The sequence below is a fragment of the Rutilus rutilus genome (assembly GCF_951802725.1).
Source record: "Rutilus rutilus genome assembly, chromosome: 1".
Lineage (NCBI taxonomy): Eukaryota > Metazoa > Chordata > Actinopteri > Cypriniformes > Leuciscidae > Rutilus > Rutilus rutilus.
Genome location: NC_140209.1, coordinates 28722862 through 28749607, shown reverse-complemented (window position 1 = coordinate 28749607; position 26746 = coordinate 28722862). Strand labels below are relative to the sequence as shown.

General features: G+C 38.2%; 2 protein-coding genes across 4 annotated transcripts; one reads left to right on the top strand and one right to left on the bottom strand.

The window, feature by feature from the left end:
- Positions 1-7950: 7950 nt before the first annotated feature.
- On the bottom strand, positions 7951-16222 carry LOC311293829 (uncharacterized protein). 3 transcript variants are annotated; one of them, XR_014627961.1, is made up of 4 exons: positions 16135-16222; positions 12425-12865; positions 12232-12346; positions 8898-9721 (listed from the first exon to the last, which is right to left on the bottom strand). XR_014627961.1 is itself a non-coding variant. In XM_084414334.1 (3 exons), exons 1-2 carry the CDS (start codon positions 12742-12744, stop codon positions 12235-12237), a joined length of 432 nt encoding a protein of 143 aa, XP_084270460.1. In that variant the 5' UTR covers positions 12745-15824; the 3' UTR covers positions 7951-8213; positions 12232-12234. The 3 variants fall into 3 exon arrangements, 2 of the variants coding, with proteins under 2 accessions (XP_084270460.1, XP_084270459.1); XM_084414334.1 differs by lacking the exons at positions 8898-9721; positions 16135-16222 and adding an exon at positions 7951-8213 and having other exon boundaries at positions 12425-15824; XM_084414333.1 differs by lacking the exon at positions 16135-16222 and having other exon boundaries at positions 12425-15818.
- LOC311293819 (NAD(P)(+)--arginine ADP-ribosyltransferase 2-like) lies at positions 16172-17412 on the top strand. The gene is made up of 3 exons (XM_084414321.1): positions 16172-16259; positions 16340-16427; positions 16504-17412. The coding sequence occupies exons 2-3, from the start codon at positions 16377-16379 to the stop codon at positions 17275-17277; spliced, it is 825 nt and encodes a 274-aa protein (XP_084270447.1). The 5' UTR covers positions 16172-16259; positions 16340-16376; the 3' UTR covers positions 17278-17412.
- The last annotated feature ends 9334 nt before the right edge of the window (positions 17413-26746 follow it).

Genomic DNA, 26746 nt, shown 5'->3' with positions numbered 1-26746 from the left:
TTAAATCTAAAAGAGTAATTTAGAAATTATGAAAATTATGAAATTAGATTTATTAAAAATAAATCTAGAAATCATTAGAAATTACCTGTTTAGAAAGATAGATTTTCAATTTTAATTTCCTTTTTTAAATCAAATTAGAATTTGACAATTAATAATCATAAACCAGTATTTTCTTTTTCAAGTAAAATGCAGGTAAACGAAATTAATAATTGCAAACGAAATTTCCTTTTCACGGAAAATATGGGTAATTAAAATATTAGACAGGTAAAATAAGAAAGAAGAAAAGACCAACAGGTGTAAAAATCAAGGTGTTTAAATGGTTAAATCACTTTAACGTTGTTCAAACAGACACTGTATTTAACCACTGATGTTAATACAAATGACAAACGTAAATAATGCTTAAGGCTTTAGCATATAGGCCTCACTGTAAACAACTGCCTAGGTTAGGTTAGCTTAGCCAAGGGTTAGCAGCTAGCTTAGCCACCAAAGGGTTTGTTTACACTGTGGTCAGGGCTTTGCTGTGGCTCTGATCATGCGAGGGTTAGAGTTCCCCCGGAAGCGTTGGTTAAGACTTCCGTGTCACGATTGTAACTATGGCGACAAAACAACGCTAGTGGGCAAACATGTGAATTGCAGTTTGTAAACAGTAATGCATGTTACATGAAATGTCGGCACATTTCAACAATGTTCAAAGAATATACACGTCGATCATATTACGTGAAATGTCGGCGCATTTCAAAAATACAAATAAAGGACACCACTCGTAGCTGTTTTTACGACGTGGGGCTTCACTCAGTTGTTTAAGAGTGAGATTAACTTTAAAGGGCAGCTTTGCGCTGTAATAGATGGAACAATAGCGATCTCGGCGGATCGTCTCTGTGCAATGTCATCTGAGCACACAAAAACAACAGGGTTCTTAACTGTTGGTTGAGTTTCAACTCAAGCTTTACTTGAACACAACTTTAAATAATTCCTATTCAACTACACTCGGACATACGCAGTGTTTACACGAGAATTAATTGAACTGACACAGATAAGCTTATAGTTTATCACGGGGATTGCCGTGGGACACGCACGGACACCTGAGAAATAAAGACTAATCTGTGAGGAGAATATTCGTCCTTGCAGTGGAACACGCACTGAGTGACAATCAGATAAATAAGGAACGTTAGACGAGGAACACGCTCATCCGTCCTTTACATGGTTATTTTAATTACTGCCATATAATTTCATTAAGCTCTCTGACTGATACAAACACACATAACGTTATAGCTATTTGAAAGACTCTGGAACACGCAGACGTCTTAAGCTATAATCAAAGTATTTCAGAGATTGAGGGACTCGCTCAATCCTTACCTTATCATTGTGTGAGATCTTATATCTTGGGTTATTTTACTGCAGTTTAAAATAAAAATAAAAATAGCAGGCAGCCTAGACTAGAGTAACAGCTCTCTCTGTGTATTCACATTCATTCAAACAGGGCGCGCGGCGCTCGCTGCATACGTCATACACACAGACTCGGAGGTTCGGATCTCTCCTCCGCATACTATGAAAATATAATTACTTCGTATATGCTTACAATTTAGGTTAAACTGCCCGCATTCTCCACCAATATAGCGTTTATACTCCATATTTAATATACACAGACTTTGTGGCTCAGATAGGGTCCAGTTCTGTGTAGCATTTATACGCCCACGTATAAATATTATTAATTATTGTTCATAACGGAATATGACCAATAATTAATATTTTAATTATTTTTTATTATTTTCAGAATTTACTGTAGCAGAATCAATAGTATGATCATTTCATCAGTTCATCCAATGAACAGAAAGCATAAACAAGTATTAACTCTAGGAAATATAATATCTTCCTGGCCAAGAAAGAATTAATCCCCAGATAAAAATAAATTACGAAGTAAATTAAGGGTAAAAGCATAGGTAACTTAAATCGAAGTTCAAGACAATAAATCTGATAAGCACACACGAGTAATCTCTTTTAAATACAAACAATACTTTATTGATTATATAGGCTACTAACACATAAAGCTAATATCTAACACAAACACACGCACACACACACACATACACATTCATACGCGTTGCAGAAAGGGATAGAGTGAGGAAAGAGTGGGTTTAAGAGTGAAAGGATGAAATCTCACGATTCCATATACACTTAGACATGACCTGAACGAACCATCAATCATTAATTTAACCCTTCTATCGTTTCTTAAGACTGGTTATTACCCTTATCAAAACACCAGTTTCAGCTTAAAAGTCTGGAGGTAGTCTACTTGCGTATTTGCTTTTGGGGATTCCCTTTTTGTTGGTGAAAGGGGTTTTCCCGGTCCGTTCGGTCTCCTCGTGCCTGATGTCTGGATCACGTGGTCAGTCACGTGGTGTGCTGGCGGAATGAAAGTCTTTGTTTGAAGCTGGCTTTGCAGAAGAAACGTGGCTCGAAATCTTGTCGCAAAACTTAACTTAAAACCGAGACTTTCAATCGGAAAAGAAAGAATAACACAAAGAAAGAAAGAAAATAAGATACGGAAAGTAGCTAGATGACTGGAATGGAATCTAACCCATCTGATCTTAATTTGGGTTGATCTGCTCCTCAGTTACATGGTTACTAGTCTTGCTTTAGATCTTCATCTTTTTCTGCCCATCTTTGTTCTGCCTTTGTTGAGAGTTCTTCTTCATGAGCGAGAACCGAGAGAGAGCACCGAGAGAGAGCTTCGAGAGCAGCGAGAGAGAGAGCTTTGTTTTTGGGTCTAAGGTTTTTAAACTAAAAGTTTGTCCAACCTCCAGGATGAGTTCTGGCCAATTAGACACTGGCTGAATTTAGGAGGTGACGTTCTTTTCAGTTCTGATCGTAAATCATGCTTATCTGTGCTCTCCTTACTAACAGAGAGAACAGAGGCCACAGTTTAGACATCATTACCATTATAAGAATACGAAAATTTTACACAGATTTCAATCAAGTCATCTTTTGAATCATGAGCATACGATCATATTGACATGAAACACAACACACTTTCTTTCAAACATCTAACAGTTATAACAATTACATGAATTATATGGGATCTAAGCACATTAGACACACATTTATTGTAGACACAAAATCAAATCATTGTAGTTGCATGATGTTTGATTTATAAGTCCGTTGAAAATTGTTCTTGAATGATTTTATGTATAGTTAGGTAAAATCTCAGTTCTCTGGTTTGAAAAGAAGAGAATTGGTTTGTTCGTTCAGAGGTCCTTAAGGAGGAGGGGGTCTGGAATGTTGTGGGCTCGAGTTGTGTCATCTCAGAACCAATCATTCTTTTCCAAGCTATCTCACATTGACAAGTTCTTCCTTTAGCTGGACTCATAAAAGTTCTTAGTTGGGGGTTTTAGTTGGTTAGTGTAGACTAGCTGGAGACTGTGAATGATTCATGGCTCTGGGTTGAGTTTCAAGGATTTTGATAGGTTAACGTCTCTTTGTGTGTAACGTTTATGGGCTTAAGACAGCCCTGGGGTCACGGGTATTTCCTGCTGAAATCTGTTTGTCTCTCGTGGGACCTTGGGTCTCACGTCATCTCTTGACCAGTCAGTGTTTCGGCAACAAAGATAGCATTGACCAGTTATGTGTTAGTGCTGGGGGCTCTTGTAATTAGTCAGACTGGTCAGCGCCTGGATCCCGTGACAAGATGGATGAGGATACGAAGTCCTGACCAAATCTTGAATTAATATTCTGTTTGAATTAATATTCTGGAAGGAGATTAGTTGGTGGTTGGTTTATACCCATTGTCGTTACATCTGGTTTATTTCTTTGCTCTTGGCTGACATATGTGGCATTGCTATGGCCTGCTTGTGGCCCAGATCTGGCAAACAGGAGCGGTCCGCCCAAGTGCTGTCATTCCACGCTGCATGTGGGCCAGATCATCATTCCACAAGTGCCAGATGTGGGCCGAAACAATGTTGCTATCTGGGCTGGGTTTTAGGCCCTATAAAAGTGTTTTGGCTTTAAGCGGTGTTCATCAACATTGTAACTAACGCTCCATGGCTAACATCAAAGCCTGATTGGATTGGTTTGGTTTTGTCAACTCAAACTAATACCATAGCCCTGAGTTTGATCAACTACCATCATGGTGCAAGCCACAGGTTTATACTTTCATCTCATACATTAACATTCTGTTTCAGTTTTTTAGCATGCTATACATCAATACAGGCAACAATATTCTTTTATTTTATTTTATGTACTTGTTCTAGTCTTGTTACACAAACTTTAATTGACACTGACTGGAAGAATTTGTGCTTGTGTGTGTGAAACCACAAACACTCCAGGCCTTCAGAGGTGTTGCACTTTCCTGCAGCCAAACATGAGCTGGCTGCATCATCATCACACTTCAGCTATATATAGATTCTTCACAGCAAATACCTGAGAATTAATATTTGCTTCATCGAAACACATTTGAATTTCAATAAGGATGTTCTGAACATATGCCTTTTGTCTGCTATTTCTATTGTCTGTTTCATGTTTGAGCTGTATTAACTGAAAGCAACTTGCACAGGCATATCTTATGTCACTGTCATTGTGTTGTCTCAAGATTCACACTAGTAAGTTATTTGTTGTTGTTGTTGTTGTTGTTGTCTAAGGCATCTTTATAAAAGCTACTTAAATGTCCTAACTGAACTAAGGTCTAATCCTGGTTTAATCTAAGCCCTGTTTGTGAACCCGGGCCTGAATTATAGATCTTAAGCCCTGATGAAGACGTAGAGATTTCTGCATAAAAAAACATGGAAAGCAACAGGAGAAAAAATGCAGGAGATGATGAACATACATAGACTTTGACCCCATTTGACTGCAGACAGAGGATTCATTGACTCCTTCCTCATCCACAAAGCATAAAGTATTATATTAATTTATTGTTCTCATTTATTTATTTATTTTTTATAAAAGCTGAATTTAATCAAATCTCTTTTACAATAAGTGTTTAGTTTATAGCACTGAACTGACTTAGTAGAGGCCAAGTAGTTGCTGGCATGTTGTTGCCACTGACAGCCAGAACCATGTGCAAACAGTCCTATGTGTGGCGAGCAGGATGAGGCCGAGGGCCATGACTGATAATGAGCAACACCTCAAAGTCAAAGTCAATGTCATCCTCTTGACGGCCTGGTGACTGAGGGGAGAGAGTTCAGCATCCTAACAGCCTAATGGATGAAGCTGTTGTTGAGTCTGGTAGTGCGGGAGTAGGGGCTCCTGTACCTCTTCCCAGATGGCAGGAGGCTGAACAGATTATGAGCTGGATGACTTTCATCGCTCACAATTGTGGTCGCTTTGCGGATGAGACGGGTGGAGTATATGTCTTTCAGGGAGGGGAGTGGCGCACCAATGATCTTTCCGGCTGTGTTAACTATGCGCTGAAGAGCTTTCCTGCGCGACGCACCGGTTTCGTATCTCTCACGGAGGAGCGGAAGCAGAGGAGCGATGACAGTGGAGATCGAGAGAGGAACAGGCCTAAATTTATGTTTTGTTTTATAATGTGTGGCGGTAGTCGACCGTGAGGAAAAATTATTGAATATTCGCCGGTTCCCGCTTCCTTCTTCCCATAACATCTTAACCTCGTTACACTATGCAAAATGTCATGAAATTTGGTACAGTTGTAGAGCAGGTTATGAAAAATCATCTGATCAAATCTGGGGTCAGGCTCTCAAAACAACTTTTTAAATTTCACATTGACATCGGGTGACTGGGAACGAGTGGGTGGAGCTGAAGGTGACAGACTCCGTGAAACAGGAAATTATATCATTTTTTCCTTTTCCACCTGTATGTACTTTTTTCTTCAATGCCACAAAAACAAGTCACACAGTTAATTTTGTGTATGTTTTGTCTAAAATGTTTTGCAAAAAAATGTTTTGCAAAGAGCTCACTTTTTATAATTTTCCTAATGAAATAAATGTTTCTGTAATGTATTGTTCTTTTCTTTCCAAAATGTCGTTCTGAAAATAAAAAAAGCAAACACTTTGTTTTCTGCTAATATAGGTTTCTAAATACAGTGCTATGCATAAGTTTAGACACCCATGCTAAAGTTGACTAAAAAGAGGAATAAAAAATCATCTTTTGGAAATTGAACTTAATGCCTTAATTAAAAAAATTAGGAAAACTCCAACCTTTAAGGACACCAATTTTCTTTGTGAATGAATAATGTATCGTAAATAAATAAATGTTCTTCCTTAAAATACAGGGTGCATAAGTCTGGACACCCCTATGTTAAATTACCATAGAGGCAGGCAGATTTTTATTTTTAAAGGCCAGTTACTTCATGGATCCAGGATACTATGCATCCTGATAAAGTTCCCTTGGCCTTTGGAATTAAAATAGCCCCACATCATCACATAGCCTTCACCATACCTAGAGATTGGCATGGTTTTATTTCAGTTAGGCAAGGCAAGGCAAGGCAAGACAAGTTTATTTATATAGCACATTTCATACACAATGGCAATTCAAAGTGCTTTACATAGAATAAATTAAAATAATAAAAAGATTAAAACAGTTTAAAAAAATTCAAACAAATAAAATACAGTACAATATAAACAGTCGGACGAACAGTGGCACAGTGCTCATTCAGTAAATGCATAACTAAACAGATGTGTTTTGAGTCTGGATTTGAATGTGACTACTGTAGGAGCACATCTGATCTCCTCTGGAAGCTGGTTCCAGCTGCGGCTGGCATAATAGCTAAAAGCGGACTCGCCATGCTTAGAGTGAACCCTTGGTATTTCAAGCTGATTGATCCTAATGATCTGAGTGATCTGTTGGGCTTATATTCAGTGAGCATATCTGCAATGTATTGGGGTCCTAGGCCATTGAATGATTTATATACCAGTAATAATACTTTAAAATCAATCCTAAATCTAACTGGGAGCCAGTGTAAAGACCTGAGGACTGGTGTGATATGTTCATATTTTCTGGTTCTGCTCAGAATCCTGGCGGCAGCGTTCTGTATGAGCTGCAACTGTCTTATGGTCTTTTTGGGAAGGCCAGTGAGGAGTCCATTACAATAATCCACCCTGCTGGTGATGAAAGCATGAACAAGTTTCTCTAAGTCTTTTCTGGAAACAAAGCATCTAATTCTTGCAATATTTTTCAGATGATAGTATGCTGATTTAGTTATTGCTTTGACATGACTACTGAAACTAAGGTCTGACTCTATTGTCACACCAGGATTCCTGACTTGATTTTTAGTTGTTTGACCCCTAGAGTGAAGGTATGCGTTCACCTTGAGAACTTCATCTTTGTTTCCAAACGCAATGACTTCAGTTTTGTCTTTGTTTAATTGAAGAAAGTTTTGACACATCCAACTGTTGACTTCATCAATGCATTGGCACAAGGAGTCAGCCTAATAGCTGGTTTGATTTGCATTGAGAGATGATCTTATGGAAAGTACCCCATGCCAATCTCTAGGTATGGTGAAGGCTATGTGATGATGTGGGGCTATTTTAATTCCAAGTCAACTTTAATAGTCAACTTTAGCATGGGTGTCTAAACTTATGCATAGCACTGTACTTCCAAAATATTCTTGAGTAAATACAAATACAAAATTGTTTCTTTTTCCAGTCCACAAAATTCACAGGTATACGAAATGTTTAGCTTAAAGGGGTCATGATATGGATTTTATTATTATTATTATTATTATTATTTTAATGACGATTATTTTCAACCTTCATTCTGACCCTCTGTCTGAAATCAACGGTTTTAAGGCGCGACTCATTTAAGGCTTGTCAATAAACAGCCACTATTATGACTGGCTACAATTGTCATTGTAAAAGAAACAGTATCAACGCCCACTCGCTATTGCATGTAAGTGTTTTAAAAACATTATCCTTATAAAACCATCTTTTATAGACAAATTATTCTGAGATCATTTACTTACGGTTTGTGATGCAGCTGCTGTGAGATTTAATATTCAATTAAATTCAATTCAAATTTATTTGTATAGCGCTTTTCACAATACATATTGTTTCAAAGCAGCTTTACAGAAAGTGCATTTCAGAAATGTACATAGAAAAATACAGTTAGTTAATCATGTATTAATTTAGGGCATAAACATATCGCCAGCGTCGAGTCGTCTCTTCACAGGCTTCGAGTCGTCTCTGCACGGGTGTTGGGGCATCTGTAGTTTCCATGGGAGGCTGGATACAAACTGGAGCTGACGATCTGTATTTACCTCGGGACTAGCGTCCCGAGATAACAACAGAAAAGCAGATGGGAAAAAATTAGCGTAGCTGCTGTTCATAATATTAATGCATTCAATCTGATTCAACTGTAGTACAAAAGGTAAGTATTATGTGAATGCTTGGCTAAAGAGATGCGTCTTTAATCTAGTTTTAAACTGGGACAGCGAGTCTGAGCCTCGAACAATATCAGGAAGGCCATTCCAGAGTTTAGGAGCTAAATGTGAAAACGCCCTCCCTCCTTTAGTGGACTTAGATATCCTAGGAATGACCAGAAGCCTCGAATTTAGTGATCTTAAGGAGCGCGATGGATTGTAGGGCGATAGAAGTTCTGTTAAATACAGGGGAGCTAAACCATTTAGGGCTTTATAGGTCATTAGTATTACTTTGTAATTGATACGGAACTTTATAGGTAACCAGTGTAGAGATGATAGAATTGGTGTTATATGATCATATTTTCTTGACCTAGTAAGAACTCTAGCAGCTGCATTTTGGACTAACTGTAGCTTGTTTATTGAGGATGCAGGACAACCAGCTAATAAAGCATTACAGTAATCTAGTCTCGAGGTCATGAATGCATGAACTAACTTTTCTGCATCAGAAAGAGATAGCATGTTACGTAGCTTAGCAATGTTTCTAAGGTGGAAAAAGGCTGTTCTTGTAACATATGAAATATCAGAATCAGAATCAGAATCAGAATCAGAATCAGAATCAGAAAGAGCTTTATTGCCAAGTGTGCTTGCACCCACAAGGAATTTTTCTTGGTACTGAAGCTTCCAGTGCACATATACAAATACAAATACAACAAGAACATAGTAATACAAATTCTAAGAATGAAAATATATAAAAAATAAATAAAAATAGTATAAAAGTAAAAAAGTAGGGTCACAGTTGGGTTTAGTCTGAATAAACATTTACAGATTATGAACATATTTACAGTATTTTGAGTAGTATGAATAATATAAATATCACCTGAATTAGAGAATATTACACTAGACAGTGTGAGTCTAGCGCATGTTACAGATTATAAACATATTTACAGTATTTTGAGTAGTATGAATAATATAGATATAAATATCACCTGAGTTTATTGCACTAGACAGTGGGAGTATTGCACTTACAGGCATATGCTTTGGGGGGCATGTTAAGTGTTCAGAAGGGAAATGGCCTGTGGAAAGAAACTGTTCCTGTGCCTGGAAGTTCTTGTGGCCAGTGATCTGTGTCGCCGTCCTGACGGTAACAGTTCAAACAGGGGATGTCCAGGGTGTGTGGAGTCTGTGATGATTTTACCTGCTCTCTTCCTCACTCTGGAAGAGTACAGGTCCTGGAGGGTTGGCAGGGGGGCACCAATAATCCTCTCTGCAGTCCGGACTGTCCGTTGTAGTCTCCTGATGTCCGATTTGGTAGCTGAACCAAACCAGACAGTGATGGAAGTGCTTAAAACAGACTCAATGACGGCGTGAGTAGAACTGGATCAGCAGCTCCTGTGGCAGATTGAACTTCTTCAGCTGGCGAAGGAAGGAAGGAAGGAAGTAAATATGATTTTCGAAAGACAAGTTGCGGTCTAATATAACACCCAGGTCTTTTACTGTAGTGGATAAAGTAACAGGACATCCTTCTAAATTAAAGTTGTATTGTAAGAGGTTTTGTGGGCAGTTTTTTTGACCAATAAGTAATACCTCCGTTTTATCTGAATTTAATAGCAGAAAATTACACGTCATCCAGTATTTTATATCTTTAACACACTCTGTCAATTTAGAAAATTTATTGTTTTCATCCTGGTCGTGATGAAATATATAATTGAGTGTCATCAGCATAACAGTGGAAATTAATTCCATTATTTTCTTATAATATTACCAAGTGGCAGCATATATATTGAGAATAGCAGAGGGCCTAACACAGATCCTTGCGGTACACCGTAGTTTACTGGCATTATCTTCGATTTTTCCCCATTTAAACAGACAAAATGGTAGCGGTCTGATAAGTACGATCTAAACCAGTTTAATGCCTGTCCCTGAACACCAGTGTAATTTTGTAGTCTATCTAAGAGTATTTTGTGATCTATAGTGTCGAACGCAGCACTAAGATCGAGTAAAACTAGTATTGAGATACAGCCTTGGTCAGAAGCTAGAAGTAAATAATTTGTAATTTTAACGAGCACAGTTTCAGTGCTATGATGCGGTCTGAATCCTGACAAAAATTTTTCATAGATATCATTTTCTTGCAAGAAAGAACACAATTGAGCGGACACAACTTTTTCTAGTATTTTAGACATAAATGGAAGATTTGAAATGGGTCTGTAATTTGCTAGATTATTATGATCTAATTGTGGTTTCTTAATAAGAGGTTTTATAACTGCCAACTTGAATATTCTTGGAACATGACCTAAAGATAAAGACGAGTTAATAATATTGAGAAGAGGCTCTTCCACCACAGGTAACACTTCTTTTAGTAGTTTAGTGGGTATTGGATCTAATAAACATGTTGTTGGTTTAGATGCAATGATAAGGTTATTTTGCTCTTCCTGTCCTATAGTTGTAAAACGCTGTAGTTTTTCTTGAGGGGCGATATTGAGGCTGAATCATAAGACATCATAAAAGATTGTACATTTACAATTGTGTTTCTGATGCTTTCTATTTTTTCAGTGAAGAACTTCATAAAATCATTACTACTACACTGTAACGGGATATTTTTTTCGGGTGACGTCTGTTTATTTGGTAGTCTAGCCACGGTGTTAAATAAAAACCTTGGATTATTTTGGTTATTTTCTATTAGTTTGCGGAGATGCTCAGCCCTGGCTGCTTTTAGGGCCTTTTTATAACGTGACATACTGTCTTTCCACGCGATTCTAAAGACCTCTAAATTAGTTTGTTTCCATTTACGCTCTAAATTACGAGTTTCTCTCTTGATAACATGCGTAGCACTGTTGTACCATGGTGCTTTAGTTTTCTCTCTAACCTTTTTTAATCTAATAGGTGCAACAACATCCAATGTTCTAGAGAGAATAGTGCTCATAGTGCTAGTCATTTCCTCTAGTTCATCTGTTTGTTTGGGTTCACTGAGCAGCTGATATAGATCAGGTAAGCTATTTGAGAATCTATCTATAGTTGTTGGAAGGATTGTTCTGCCTGGTCGATAAAGTGGTGCATCGTGACAAATTTCAGCAGTACGTAGTATGCAAGTTACCATGTAATGGTCAGTGACTTCATCACTTTGTGGAATGATATCTATATCGGTTGGATTGGTTCCATGTGATATAATTAAATCTAGCGTATGATTAAGACGATGAGTGGGACCAGTGACGTTTTGCTTGACCCCAAAGGAGTTTAATAAATCTGTAAACGCAGCCCCTAACGCATCATTTGTGTTATCTACGTGTATGTTAAAATCTCCAACAATTAATGCTTTATCGACATTGACCAATAGATCTGAGAGAAAGTCTGCAAACTCTTTTAGGAAATCAGCATAAGGCCCAGGCGGTCTATATACGGTAGCCAAGGCTAGAGATAATAGGGATTTCTTTCTTACATCTAAGAGAGTAACATTTAGCACAAGCACTTCAAACCAATTAAACCTGTGACCTGTTTTCTGAGTAACATTAAGAATATCTTTATAGATTGTTGCAACACCGCCGCCACGACCAATCAGACGGGGCTCATGCTTATAACAGTATCCAGGAGGAGTAGACTCATTAAGACCGAAATAATCATTTGGTTTAAGCCAGGTTTCAGTAAGGCAAAGTACATCGAAACTATTATCTGTGACCATTTCATTTACAATAACCGCCTTAGGTGTGAGTGATCTAATGTTTAGAAGACCTAGCTTTATAAATTGTTTTTGTTCACTAATATTGAGATTTTCTGGTTTAATCACAATTAGATTTTTCCTAGATCCTACAGTAGATTTAATGTTTGACCTCACTAAACGAGGAATAGACAGTTTCAATATAATGTTCTACATTGGTACTTATATCAATTAAGTTTGGACAGCAAAGAGTGTGATTTGGACTTTGACTTACTAGTCATATGGTGTGCAACGCTTTGGAGATGTTGTCCGACAGAAGAGCCGCTCCGATTCTGCTGGGGTGAAGGCCATCAGCACGGAAGAGCCTAGGTCGCTCCCAGAACAGATTCCTATTATTTACAAAGAGCAGTCTCTGTTCATTACACCATGACATTAACCATTCATTTAGAGCAAATAATCTATTGAACCTTTCATGTCCTAGTCGGTACGTGGGAAGCGGTCCAGACACGATGATCGTTGTTTCAGGCGATGTGCTGCGTACCGTCTCGATCAGGCTCCTGTAGTCCTTCTTCAGAACCTCCGTCTGCCGCAGCCTGATGTCGTTCGTTCCCGCGTGCAGCACGACAGCTCCGACGCGCTTGTCACCGTTCAGGATCTCGGGGACCTGCGCAGCGACATCAAGAACACGAGCACCAGGAAAGCAGTGAGTGCGCACCTTACCTTTACCTGAGGAAGCGTGGACATGCCGGACGATGGAAGTGCCGATGATCACATCGTCGCGTTCCATCTCGCGTAGAGGGGAGAAGCGGTTCCGGGTGGAGATCTCGAAGACCGGGAGGGGCGGAGAGGTCCTAGCTCTGGTCCTGGCTCGCGTCTTCCGCTTCGGAATCAATGCTAGTGGGCTAAGGCTAGTAGCAGAAGTTCGGATATAAGTAGCGATATCAAAGCAATCCGATTGTTTTTTAAAGAGAATAGTATTCCAGATATGTTCACACGCTATAAAAATGAAAATGTTTGTTTGTAAAAGAGTGTAAAGAAGAAAATCAAGGTTTCTGAATTAATTCGACGGAGCTCCAAACACAACAACGCACTCAGTCGCGACGCGTGGCAAGATGTAATACAGTTGTTGCTTCATCTGTCAGCAAAAGTTTCTTTACAAACTCTCCATTACACTGTCCCTAGCTGACTAAAGCCGCCTTTCCACAGAAATTACCCGGAACAATTTGTCCCAGGAACTTTTTTCCCCTACACCTGTTGCTGTCTGCGTTTCCATCGAGGTCTAAAGTACAGTGAAGATTAGGCAAATTAGTCCGGTGACGTAGGACTGCGCGCTACTTTACAGTTCCCCTGGATTTCATCTTCTGAATTTAAGCTTAATAAAGCCTGAACTTCGTCGTCGTTGGTCGTATTTTTTAAACTCCATTGTCGATTCGAATAGCAAACAACTGTTACTGCACGCACCGCAACAGATGGTGGTTAAAATAAAATGCTGCGTGGAGTCAACCAATCAAAATGCGACATGAACTCAACCAATCAACATGCAGTGCCCAAGTCCCACCCACCAAAGTTCCTGAACTTTGAAAAAGTACTACTTCGCAAGCAGAGACTTTTGGAGGAAAACATTTTTACCGAGAACTTTATTTAGACCCTGGTTCCTGCGGTGGAAACACACAGAGTCCCACCCGAAAGTATCTAGTTCCTGGGGAAAGTTCCTGCGGTGGAAACGCGGCTTAAATAAAATGCATTTAATCCTCCGACACGATTCGGGGGCCGGTTTCACAAAGATTGACTTTGACTATGGCTTAGATATAGTAGATAGTCAGACTTCAGATAGACATCTAAATCAGACCGTTGCACAAAGCACTTAAGACTCTGACTATCTTAAGTAGAACTACACTGCAATGCATTCTGGGTAAAATAAGACACTTTTCAAAACAAAAAACATGGCGGATCGAGTAAGCGCATTCAACCGCTCAGTGCAGTTTACCCCAGCGGAAAATATGTGTTTGTTGGAGGAGTATAAATGACGGAGTATGTTTTTATGTTTCCACTGTTCGATCGCGCCCGTGCCTCTCTCTCTCTCTGACACACACACACACACACACATTAAAGCATTGCAATCTTGACATCGCAGCCTGTTATTATGCAGCGTTCACACCAAACGCGAATAGAGCGTCAAATTCGCGTCTAGTTCGACGCTTGAACATTTTAAATCCATTCGCGCGTCCAAGGCGAATAGGACGCGCGTATAAAGCGAGCGTTTGAAGCGAAATAGACGGGCATTCAGAGCTATGACTCCACTATGACTCTACTACCCCCTGTTTGAGCAGTGTATTGCATTTCACGCATCGCCCATGACGCTTGCGTATGAAAGGGAGCGCGTCGATCGTTGCTCGCGTTGACTATGTAACGGCCCTAACAGTTACAAGGACATTTTACTTGGGAATGTAGTAACAAGAAGAAATGTTTAAATTATGAGCCATTTTCCCTTTTATTTGGCAGTTTGTAATATAACTGATTGTTACTGCTGGTTGCCAAGGTAACATAGAGTCTTAGACCTAAGTTAGCCTGGGGGTAAGGTGTCTAATTTTTTTGGTCTAAATTAAGTCAGTCTTTATTTTTGTGAAACAGTCTAACTTGCATTAGACTAGTCTATGAGCACATTTTAGACTTGTCTAACACTATAGACCGGTCTAAAATAGCTTTGTGAATCCGGCCCCGGGACAGCATTAAAATAAACCATCCACTTGTTTCTGATGTTGGGATCCTTTTTAAGTCTTTATTTAAGTCTTTTTTTTTTTTTTTTGCTTTTGACGCGACATCCAGTGTAGGCAAACGTCAGCCGTTAAGCATCTGAACTCCAGTGGGCGGGGCCTGTGATGCGATGATGTTAAACTATTCGTCGATGTCTTACTCCGGAGGCAGTCATATGCAAATATATTTGCCCGTGTGACATCACAGATCCCGCATTATCAAAACGAGTCGTTTTTGGATCTTGATTAATTAAATGCTTTAATGGCACAAATACCTCTTATATGTCAAAAGATCAAGGCGAATTTATTTATCATGTCATGACCCCTTTAAATGTTTCCAAACATGCTTACATTTTTAATAGACTTTCTCTGTTTCCTTTTTTCTACATTACTTTAATCCCTCGCCATAGCAAAAAACATTTGAGATATATGGATAAGTTCTATGTAGAAGACTTCTTTAATTCTGCTTTCAATACAACATTTGTTGCTATATATCTTTAAGTGCACTTCTGAATATTCATCCATCAACAGGTCAAAAAGTTTAAATTGTTGTTTTATATTGCTGTAGTTTAAAGGCATTATTCATTCCTTACAGATAACACATTAAGAAACACACATCTGCATATTCAAACTGAATCACATAACATTTTTCACTTTAACTCTGACAAAGCTTCAACACCGTTCTCACGAAAACCCCATCGTAAGTGTCATTGCCACAGTGAACAAAGAAACAACCCACAAAAGTTTGGTTATCACACTATCAAAACCTACTGGAGGTGTTGTGTCTTTTCTTCTCAGCATGCAATTATGATGACTGACAACTTGAATTAAAATAAAACTGTTTGCTGAGGTTTTTAGCAGTATTAAACAGGGATTCAATAGTTTCTGCAGCGCACATATTGAATCACATTCTTAGTTCTCTGCCCTGTTCCTCACAGCTCTTACTCTCTCCAAAGCATTATGGGAAGTGCATTTTCAAGGCAGTTTTCCCTGTTTCTGTTATTATTCAGCACTATTATGAACATTCACAACTATTATTATTCTAAATTATTCACAACAGGGGTGCATGTCATGTGTTTGTCTCTGTAATTGCTGCAAGCATCTGTACTTACTCTTCAGATCTTAATTTGTATATCAGTAGATGTATATAAAAAATAAAAAATAAAAAAAAACATTATTTAGTGTTGAGCTTAATAAGAATGACCTGAATGATGCACATTTCCATGATCATAATCTGGTGTCAGCCCTGCTTTCTGCTGGCACTGACATGACAGGAAAGAGTTTGTCCTTTGTAAACCAGAAATACACCACGCTTTCACAGGTGTTGCATTATGGAGAGTTAAACTATTCAGATGAACTGTTGCACAGTTGCTATATGTTCCAGTACTCAAGCACAGACATTTTCAGCGATATAAAAAAGCCACCTTCCTCACCTCTTGGTTTGAAGAGTCGTTGTCGTCTGGCTGTGAGGGACTGACTTTTCTGATCTTCTCCTCTCCTCATTGAGCTCCTAAAAAAAGAGAAGAAGAATAAACTACTATTTTCTCAGGTAATTTTAGGGGACATTTTGCCATTTGAGTAGTGGATTTAGTGAAATGCTGTTGTCTTTTATCATCTGTTCTTCACTAGATCTACTAGATCATCTGAGGGATTTGACTGAATCAAGATGCTGCTGATCATTGAAGCTCTTCTTCTCATTTTAGCTGCTCTAGGACAGGTAAGCTTGTGTTCTAGTATGAATATTACAGACGTGAATACTGATGATGTGATCATTATGATTTCTGTTGCTGCAGGATCACAGAGCTGCTGCTGCTGCTGTTGAAGGACAGATATATCCATTGGATATGGCACTGGATTCTGTTGATGATCAATATATGGGCTGTAGAGATGAAATGCTGAATCTGGTGAATACAAAACTTCTAAAGAATGAACTCAATAACTCGCCTGATTTTAAAGTGGCTTGGAATAAAGGGAACGAGTTGGTCAAGAGCCCAAATGATGTTTTGACAAAGAATCATTTAATCGCCATTTATTTGTACAGTGATGCTCTTGTATATAATCCCTTCAATCTTGACACTCGTCGTGATAAAAACCAGTACGGACACGAGACATTCAAATGGTTTTCACTTTACTTTCTGTTAACAGATGCAATACAGATTCTGAAGAAAACACACAATAAATGTTATTACTCTTATCGGGGCACAAATGTTGAATTTTATAAGTATGTTCTGAACAAAGAGGTTCGATTCGGCTCATTTGCTTCTTCCTCTCTTGATCGTAAAGTAGCACAAGGTTTTGGAAAAGTATCTTGTTTTGAAATCTACACTTGTGAAGGTGCTGATGTGACAAAATATTCTAAGCTTCGTCATGAGAAAGAGGTGCTGATTCCTCCATATGAGAAGTTTAAAGTCACTGCTGTCAAGACAATAGGCGAGCAGAAAGATCTCTGGTGTGAGACTGTGTTCACTTTCAAAAGCACTGGAACAAGAAGTGACCTGAACTGTGCTCTATTCAAGAAACCATCCAAGACCAAAACAAAGCCGTATGCACTGAACAACGTGCTTTGAATTTACATGATATAATTATGTACATCATCCCCAACATTTGGTTTAGTTCAATAATTATTTGTTTGAAAACACAATTTGTTTGATTTCAACAAAATGAAATAAAGGTAATTTTAAGTGACCCAATTCAGTGGCCTCAAAAGTGATTTTGTGTCTCTAATTCATTTCTTAATTTATACTTGCATCGTTTGCACCACATTACTGAACATTTGTAGTGCTTTCTATCTGTCAGCAATAGCATATTGACTGAATGACTTTCTAAGTGCAATGTAGCGATATTTTCAATATTTAAAAATTTTCAATATAGGACTAAAGCAACGGGACTTAGCCTTAGTCCTTTTTTTATACTTTTTAATTCAAGGCAGTTTAACCAAACGATCGCCTAGCGCTCCTCAGCCTTCAAAACGAATTACTGCTGAATTATTGCAGTTATATCAATATCTCTCGGCTCACTGGACGAGGTGGAGGATTGCTGACCATATTTAATAAGAACTTTAACATTCACGCCTTGCCATCTGATCACCGTAAAAAATTGTGCTGTAAAATAACGGTAATCTACTGGCAGCTGTGGTTGCCAGCAATCTACTGGTAATTTACAGCTCTCCTTTTTTACAGTATGTTACCGTAAAAATACCATGGAAAGTAACTCATATAATTTGGGAAACCGATTGCTTCAAACAGTTAGAGTTCAAAAACTAGTATTTATACTGATAGTACTGTGAACTTACTTCATTTGAGTCCACTGAAAATGAATATCTCTTTAAATAAAACTGCAAACACCTAATGTGTAATAGTGAATTAATTAAAAACATGACTTAAACTAAAATCTTTGCAGTTATTTAGCGGACAATGTTTGGACATGGGTGGAATAAACATATGGCAGGACTTCTACTTTCTGACCCCTGGACTATACACCTCTGTGTCTCAGCGATTAAAACCAGTTTAAAGGCAGATGAAACAGCGCTGACAAACCGGAGAAACACTGTGCGCAACGATACAGTCAGAAGGCTTTTCCGTCTATAAATTCCCATCATTTACCATGGATTTACTGTAACGTTAGCTTAGTAATATGGAAATGTGGGATATACATATTGAATTGTATTATATTATTAATGTAGACAATGTATTAAAAGACTAATTGAAAATAATTTCACTATTTAATAATGTATTTAGGCTACTGTTTTTCACACAAATACCATAGAAACCATAAAGTTACAATTTTGCCATGATAGTGAGCTGATATAGGCTATGCCTTGTTTTATCTGTGGTTATCATGATCTAAATGCATGATACTGGATGACTAATGGTTAATTTTAATAAAACTCAAACAGTCAGAATATTACATTTTACCAAATAAAAATGAAGTTGTTAAAAAAAAATTTAACAGATGTTACTGTTAATGAACATAAATCTGCATCCTAACTCAAGCTAATACTACTCAACTCACTGTCAAATATGCGTTTCGAGTAAGCAATAAGGTATGAGAGGCTGTGCTGTATTGTGAATAGAGCTGGTAAGTCCCGCCCCTTCCGCTAACCCCACTGGACCTCTAGGTTTAAAAATCGTCAATGCAAGTGAATGTGAGAAAATAATTATTTTCTGGTCCCGTTTGAATTTTGCCATGAATGTGAACATATTATGTTGTCTGTGAATTTTTTATAGAATTTTTCGTGTGAAGAATGCTACAATTTAGCGGGTAGAAGTTTGATACGGTTAGACTTTGTGTGAGAGCACTTTGTGGACTACAACTCTTCCCTGCTTTCGACGCGTTTGAAAGAAAGAACAGCCCATTTGGTTTGAATGGTGAGATTTGGGTACTAAACACACAGGCATCTCGATCTGTCTCCATAGATTATCGCAGCATTAGCACCGTGATTTGACAAGTGGAGGGAAAATGTGTTATGGGGTGACGTCACATAGGCGACATGTAGTCTTTCTCGTTATGTCTTTTCCACAACTGCTAGCCAAAGAATCATACAATATACTGTCAAACTCGTAACATGATTTTTTTTTTTTTAAATTCACAGACAACATATGTTCACATTCATGGCACAATTCAAACGGGACCAGAAAATAATTATTTTGTCACATTCACTTGCATTGACGATTTTTCAACCTAGAGGTCCAATTGGGGTTTTACGGATGGGCGGGACTTACCAGCTCTATAAGTAACGGCTGAAGGGCGTTGTTAGGCACGACGCGAAGCGGAGTGCCTGCAACCCCTTCAGCCGTTACTTATTCACGATACAGCACTTGCCTCGAGTACCTAATTGCTTTTATAAAACGGTTTCCACACAATATTAAAGTAAAAAAAAATGTATTAGTGCAACTTTCATGAAGTTAAATCAATAAAAGCAATCCTTCCGCTAGAAAAAAATAGTCCCTGACCGTGAACAACAACATTCCAATGTGTAATATGCATGAAAGCTCAAATAAAAACAACAAACTGTTCTCAAACTTTGTCTCATTCTTTTTATTTTTTATAACACAATATTTGTGAAATTTCCTCACACAAATAGGCATAGCTTATCTCTCAGCATGAGAAAACGTTTATTTTTTTGTTTATTCCGTTATTTTCTCTCTGCACTAAACTAAATATTTGCATAGCCTAAATAAAAACACAAGGGCACATATTTTGATAGATAACAGTTAGGTCTTTAATCTATTTTATTAATGTTATTAATTTAGTTGCTAAAATGCTGCCTAACAAGAGATACTTTTTTTATTGTTTTTTTTTTTATTTATTTGAACATCTCCGTTTATTGTGCACGCATTAAATATTTGTCTCATTTCAATCGGCTCCATGTGGTGATATTTAACGTGGTTCTCTTTAGTTGGGGCTCAGCACTGTCAGCAGTGTTTTCTGTTGCAGCAAGAATGTCGCTCCAGTGCTTTCTTTGTTTTAAGTTTGGCCTCCAGTTAGCTCTGTAGTGAACTTTCACACTTATTATATGTCCACACAGACATAATTTCCCTCGATTCGAGACCAGCATCGGACAATCTCTGCACCATGGTGCTGCGAAGGCAGTGATTTGTGTAAACCTTGGAGGTGCCTGCTGTGCCTGATATGTGTGGTTGCTAAGGGTGTTGCTAAGGGCGCAGTGATAAATAGAACCGTTGGGTGAAGCGGTCATAGCCGTGTTTTATCGTGAATAAAGCACAGCTATTGACCAATCAGAATCAAGGATTGGAACTAACCGTTTTATAAGACAAAACATATAATAATATTGCAGCCTGCACTGCAAATGTCACCGGTGCGGGCCGGGGCGGACTCGGATGACCAGCCACCCCGGACTTAGACACCACCGCGAGGAGCCGACACCACAGGTCCGCAACAGAGGGACAACGCAGACAAGAGATAATTTCAAAGGAATAACAGTCTTTATTGAACACAATATATCAATGAGCACAAGCGTGATAGACTTCAGTGTCCTCTAGGTCTTCTTCAGCTACGGGTAGGTACTGATCTAACGTCGCGGTTTCGCCCTGACAGCGACTTCACCAATGATACGGCTCACTTCAGGACTCAGGCAGTGAGTATGCAGGTAAGGATGCTTCTCAGTCAAGGATACTTGCATCGATACACAGTAGTGAGTGAGCGAACTTGGAGGGTTACTTCACTAGTGATGCTGCATACTTCAGGACTCAGACGGTAAATAGGAAGATAAAGATTCTTCTCAATACAGAATACTTTCGTCAGTGCACAGTAGTGGGACAATGATTCAAAAGCTTACTTCACCAGCAATGCTGCATACTTCAGGACTCAGACGGTGGGTAGGAAGGTAAGGATTCTTCTCAGTACAGAATACTTGGGTCGGTGCACAGTAGTTAGACAATGGCTTAAAAGCTTACTTCACCAGCGATGCTGCATACTTCCAGACTCAGACAGTAAGTAGGAAGGTAAGGATTCTTCTCAGTACAGGATACTTTCGTCAGTGCACGTGAGTGAGACAATGGCTTAAAAGCTTACTTCACCAGCGATGCTGCATACTTCCAGACTCAGATGGTAAGTAGGAAGGTAAGGATTCTTCTCAGTAATAGACACTTTCGTCAGTGCACAGTATTGGGACAATGATTCAAAAGCTTACTTCACCAGCAATGCTGCATACTTCAGGACTCAGACGGTGGGTAGGAAGGTAAGGATTCTTCCACAGCAATATGTTCCTTCCTAGAGCTCGCAAAAAGAGAGAGTGGATTAAGAGGAGGTTTCAGCGAGGCATTATAGTACTCAAAGCTCAGACGGCCCGAGAGAGGATAACGCAAGAAGATACGTCACCAGCTCAGCTGTATCACTCTGGGATTTTAATGGAGAGCAGGTATAATAACTTTTCACAAACGTGTAAGCAGGGGTTGGGGCCGCTTCTCAGTAAAAGCACACCGCACTCGTGTTCACTTCAAATCCACAGCAATGAATCGCTGAGCGTTTTTGTCACCCGTGACACAAACTGTGCTGAAGATACGTGCCATCAGTCAGGCAACACAAACCTGTTTCAAGACTTGAAACAATATCCCCCATTAGCACATGCAGAAACTAAGAAATTAATTTTTCCAATAAATATATGTATTTTGTTAAGGAAAAAGACAAATGTTTGAATGTTCTACCTCAGATTTGTGAAATGTTCACCTGTTTGGCAAGTGTTTGTCATGATATGTTCTGACAATAAAGAAAACCACAATTAACGCTCTGGTTTTTACAACTTTCACTTAGGAGCAAAAATCTGCCTTTAAATTTGAAAGAAATAAAGATTTGACATTTATCGTGATAATTATTGATATCGATTGATATAAAACAATTATCGTGATAAATTGTTCCAGTCCTATGTAAATCGCCCAGTCCTACATAAATGTAAGTCCAAAGTAAGGTTGCTACCATATTTTTTACGGTAAAATACTGGCAACCAAGCTGATGTTTTTTTAACGTAAATTGCACTTTTTTTTTTTTACATTTTTGCCCGTAAGTTTAAGTCCCGTAAAACATGAAAGGTTGTTTAAGTTTAAGCTTGTTATAGAGCACCTCTGCATCAGGGATGTCCTCTCCTAAGCGCACTAGCCTGTCAGCTGACCACTTCAGGGTCCCCCCAACACCATCTGGCGCCCCTTTGCCATGATTGGCCTCAAAGAAATTCCAATTTACATCAAAACCTCTTTTGAAGGGCTCAGTGGAAAGAAGAAGGAAATTTACCTTCTGTCTGTACTGAGTTGCCAGCCCATCACTGAAGAAGTGGAGCCGAGACACCTGGGGAAACCTTGACTGAACCATATCCAGGACTGGATCCAGGTGTGCCCAGATTGCTGGTGGATCAAGTCTCCGTGAAGGGGAAATGGAGCAGAATGCTATAGGATTCTGTGCTGCTATATATAATATGCCAGTGTGCAGGGTTGCCTGCTGATGGGATCCCCCAAAATGGACAGACTGCATATTTGCACAAATAGTTTTCACTGAAGTCCACATGAATTAAACAAACATGGTCCTTGAGATCTTCTCTAACTTGCCTGTAGGCCTTATACTGCCAACGTATGTTGAATAGATGTTGCTTGAATTTTATCATTTTTTCCTGGAATTCATCAACAACAACATTCTCAGTCTTGGTCAGTTCTTTTTTGACAGTTATTATCGCCTTCTTCTCCTTATCGGATGTGGATGTCTCGGTTGACCACTGATTGAGTAAAATGGCATTGTTGGAGGCAGGTCTCACCATGGTCACAGCAGTAGTGCTGCAACTTGCAACTGCAATCTAACAAATGGAGTTATGGACCTATCAGCCATGTTACCAAATATGTTACCATATTTTAAGTGTCACATTAAATATAGATGGATTCTCATATGTTTACAAACACATTTGATAAATGAGAATTACAACTCATACAAGAAGAGATGACCTGCAACACTAAGTTTTATTATTTATTTATATTATGATGCTACTTGCTGTCTGAATGCACGGTTAGTGTGCACTACCGACTGATTTTTATTACAGATCAGTATAAGTCACATTTGTTTTTGTTGTTGTTGGTTTCTTTCTCCATGACTCTTTTTCCCTTTATGTTTGTTGGTTACATGGTAGTTATTTGATCATTCATATTTCAGTACCCGTCAGCCTCTCAGTAGAATTATGAACACAAATGGGTTTTTTTCTAACGGTGGGTGCAGCAAAACTTAGTGCAGTGACACTGGCTACTAGGCCTACTGTACAACGCCTCTGCTTTTGGATGTGTGTGTTTGTTGTATGTTTTTTTCAGCGCACTGCCAATATAATCATCATATATACACGTGATTACAGTTAGAAAGATGCAAGCTTTGTTGAAAAGATACAGTGTCATTTTAATTAACATACAAACCCAGCTATCTAACAGGAAACATTCTCAGAACTATAGCTGATGTTCTGGCAAGGTTCTCTCAAAGTTATGAGCAAATGTTCTTCCTTGAACGTTAATAGAATGTTTTTTTTTGTTTGTTTTTTGTTCAATGAACATTCAAAAGTAACATTCCCTTAATGTTTGAGGAATGATGAAATGAAATGTTTCCTTAAAGTTTGCATATCCAAGAAAAATATATGCTTTTTTCAATCTGCTGTCAACTGCATGATGTTACAATGGATGTTTTTGCTCAGGTGAAAGAAATGTTCACCCGACAGAGAAAGGTTTTGCTCAGCAAGAACAAACATGAGCAGGAACATTGGTGGCAGGCTTGATCAAAAGTCACGTACGGCAACTAAAGACTTAAATTTCAACATTGTTATCTTTTGAAAACAGTGCTGATGACAGGCAAAAAAGAAGTATGTTTTGTCATTTGGAAAATTGCAACATATTTGTTACAATGACCTGCACAGTTCAGGTCACTTCTTTCCTACATGAACACAGTGCCATTAGCAGACATTTTTACGATCTCTTCTTGTTTTAACGACAAGTTTTGGTTTCAAAAAGAGATATGTTGCTCAGAACCGCTTCGAAACTTGCATCCTTTTTGTGTTTACTTCAGAATCTGAGTTAAATGTACATTGCCTGCAGCCATTTCACCCTCTAGCCCGAGACTGGTTGCCCACTGAAGCTAAGCAGGGTTGAGCCTGGTTAGTACCTGGATGGGAGACCTCCATGGAAAACCAGTTTGCTGCTGGAAGAGGTGTTAGTGAGGCCAGCAGGGGGTGCTCACCCTGTGGTATGTGTGGGTCCTAACACCCCAGTAAAGTGATGGGGACACTGTATACTGTAACAAGCACCGTCCTTCAGATGAAACGTTAAACTGAGGTCCTGACTCTCTGTGGTCCTTAAAAATCCCAGGATGGCCTTCAAAAGAGTAGAATGATCCTTCATTCTTCACTCATCTGTGCGTGTCTCGTCATAAAGTTGCTCCAGATACTTTGACGCATGTATGGTGTGGGAGTGGCATAGGTTAGTTGTTACAACGAGCGAGAAAGGTTTACATGGAGCAGTTAAATCTTGCACATCTGGGGAATCACCCGTTTAAAAAAAAAGATGAACACAGAAGAGTCTGCTGGCAGAAAGAGAACACGACAGAGCTCGTAATAAAACAAGAATCAACATCGGCCGGGCTTTTCGAAGATGGCGAGAACTGAGGGAATTGAAATGTTGTAAAAGCGACGCAGAGATGGTGTTTTTATTACTCAACAGGCGAGAAACAGATAAACTGCCATATGTAGCTCTTTAACAGAGTTCATTGTAAAGTATTATCTATTGTGAAGGGTCTATTTATTATGGGTTGTTGTAGTGCTGGGCCGGAATATATTTTCAAGTACCGTGTCTATTAATGGGTAACGCTACAGTAACGTCTTCAGCTAGTCAGCTTGAGGTCCTCGCCATGTAAATGTGTTATATCTCTTAAGCCTAGCAGTGAATGTTTTATGAGCAGTAAGTTAACCATATTCATCCGCACAGTCAACCAAAACAACCAAAACAATGTTCTTACGCAAAATGTATGCAGTTTTGTTTTTTTTACCACTAGAGGGCCAAAAGTTACATAGTGAACACCTATGTACATAGTGAACATTCAATGCTAATTGAATAATACCATGTCAAATTTTCTTCCATTGTCTTGTAACCTTCATTTCAAACTTTTTATTTAAATATAAAATAATCATATATATATATACTGGATGTATTTTGTCTTTCAGATATGGAGCAAAACCCTTTTTTAATCTCTCCAAAAACATGTATATATATATATATATATATATATATATATATTTTTTTTTTTTTTTTTTTTTTTAGATATACAGAAACAAAAGTCAACAACTAATGAATTCTCAACATGAAAACACAAAACGGAACATACACCAGAGGAGAGAAGAATAGTAAAAAATAAAAAGATAAAAAATAAATAAAATAAAAAAACAGACAAGAAATGACAATAATAATAATGATAATAATACAAGAAAAGATAAAATAAGCAAATAAATAAGGAGATACAATCAATTAGAGCATGTTAGGAAAGTACAATGTGACAAAATTTAAAGGGGGATTTTAAAGAGAGCACAACAAGACAATGTTTTCCTTGCTTTGTTCTTCTCTGAAACAGAAAGCGTTTGAAGGTATTGATGGAATTCGTTGAGAAAAACTTTGAATAGTGGCTTATGATTGGAAAATTTACATTTATGAATATGAAATTTTGCTAGGAGAAGTAAAAGATTTATAAAGTAAAATTCTTTCTCAAAGTTTTTCACCGTATTAATAAATCCAAATATAACATGTTTCCAAAATAAGGAAAAATGAGGGTACACAAAATCAATAATATACCTGCAAAAGTTCTTCCAAAACATTTTGGTATAGCTACAGTCCCAAAACAAGTGTACAGTAGTTTCATCTTGTGCATTACAGAAATCACATTTTATATCAATGTCAGGTTTAAACTTTTTTAGGTAACTTTTCACTGGATAGAATCTATGAATTAATTTATATGAGACTTCTCTGACTTTATTTACTATAAGGTATTTATGTGGCAATAACCAAACTTTTCTCCAGTCCACAATATCCACAAAATTGCTCCAATAGGTAATTACATAAGGTTTGGTAATGATATCTTTCTGAAAGAGAGCACGAATGGACCTATTGCTAGAATATGGAACTAAACAAATCTTGCCCACCATTGTTTGAGTGGGATCAAAGATAGGTGGTGTGATAAACAAAGTCCTATCCAAACCTCTAAACAATGTAATAACACCTGTGGGAATAGCATCGAAAACGATGGCAAATTCTCTAGGCGTGACAGGAAAATTTAACTTTTCCAGGAATTCGCCATATGTATATAGACATCCATCATCATTAAAAAGATCACGTACTAACGTAATACTGTTATCATGCCAGTTCTGAAAAAATAAGGACTTGTTTTTATAGAGAATATTATGATTGTTCCATATGAAATATGAGTGTGGGGAAAAGTTGTGTTTATAAATAAGAGACCAAGCTAGAAGCATTTGTTTGTGGAATGAAGAGAGCTTTCCAGGTAATTTTTCAATGTTAT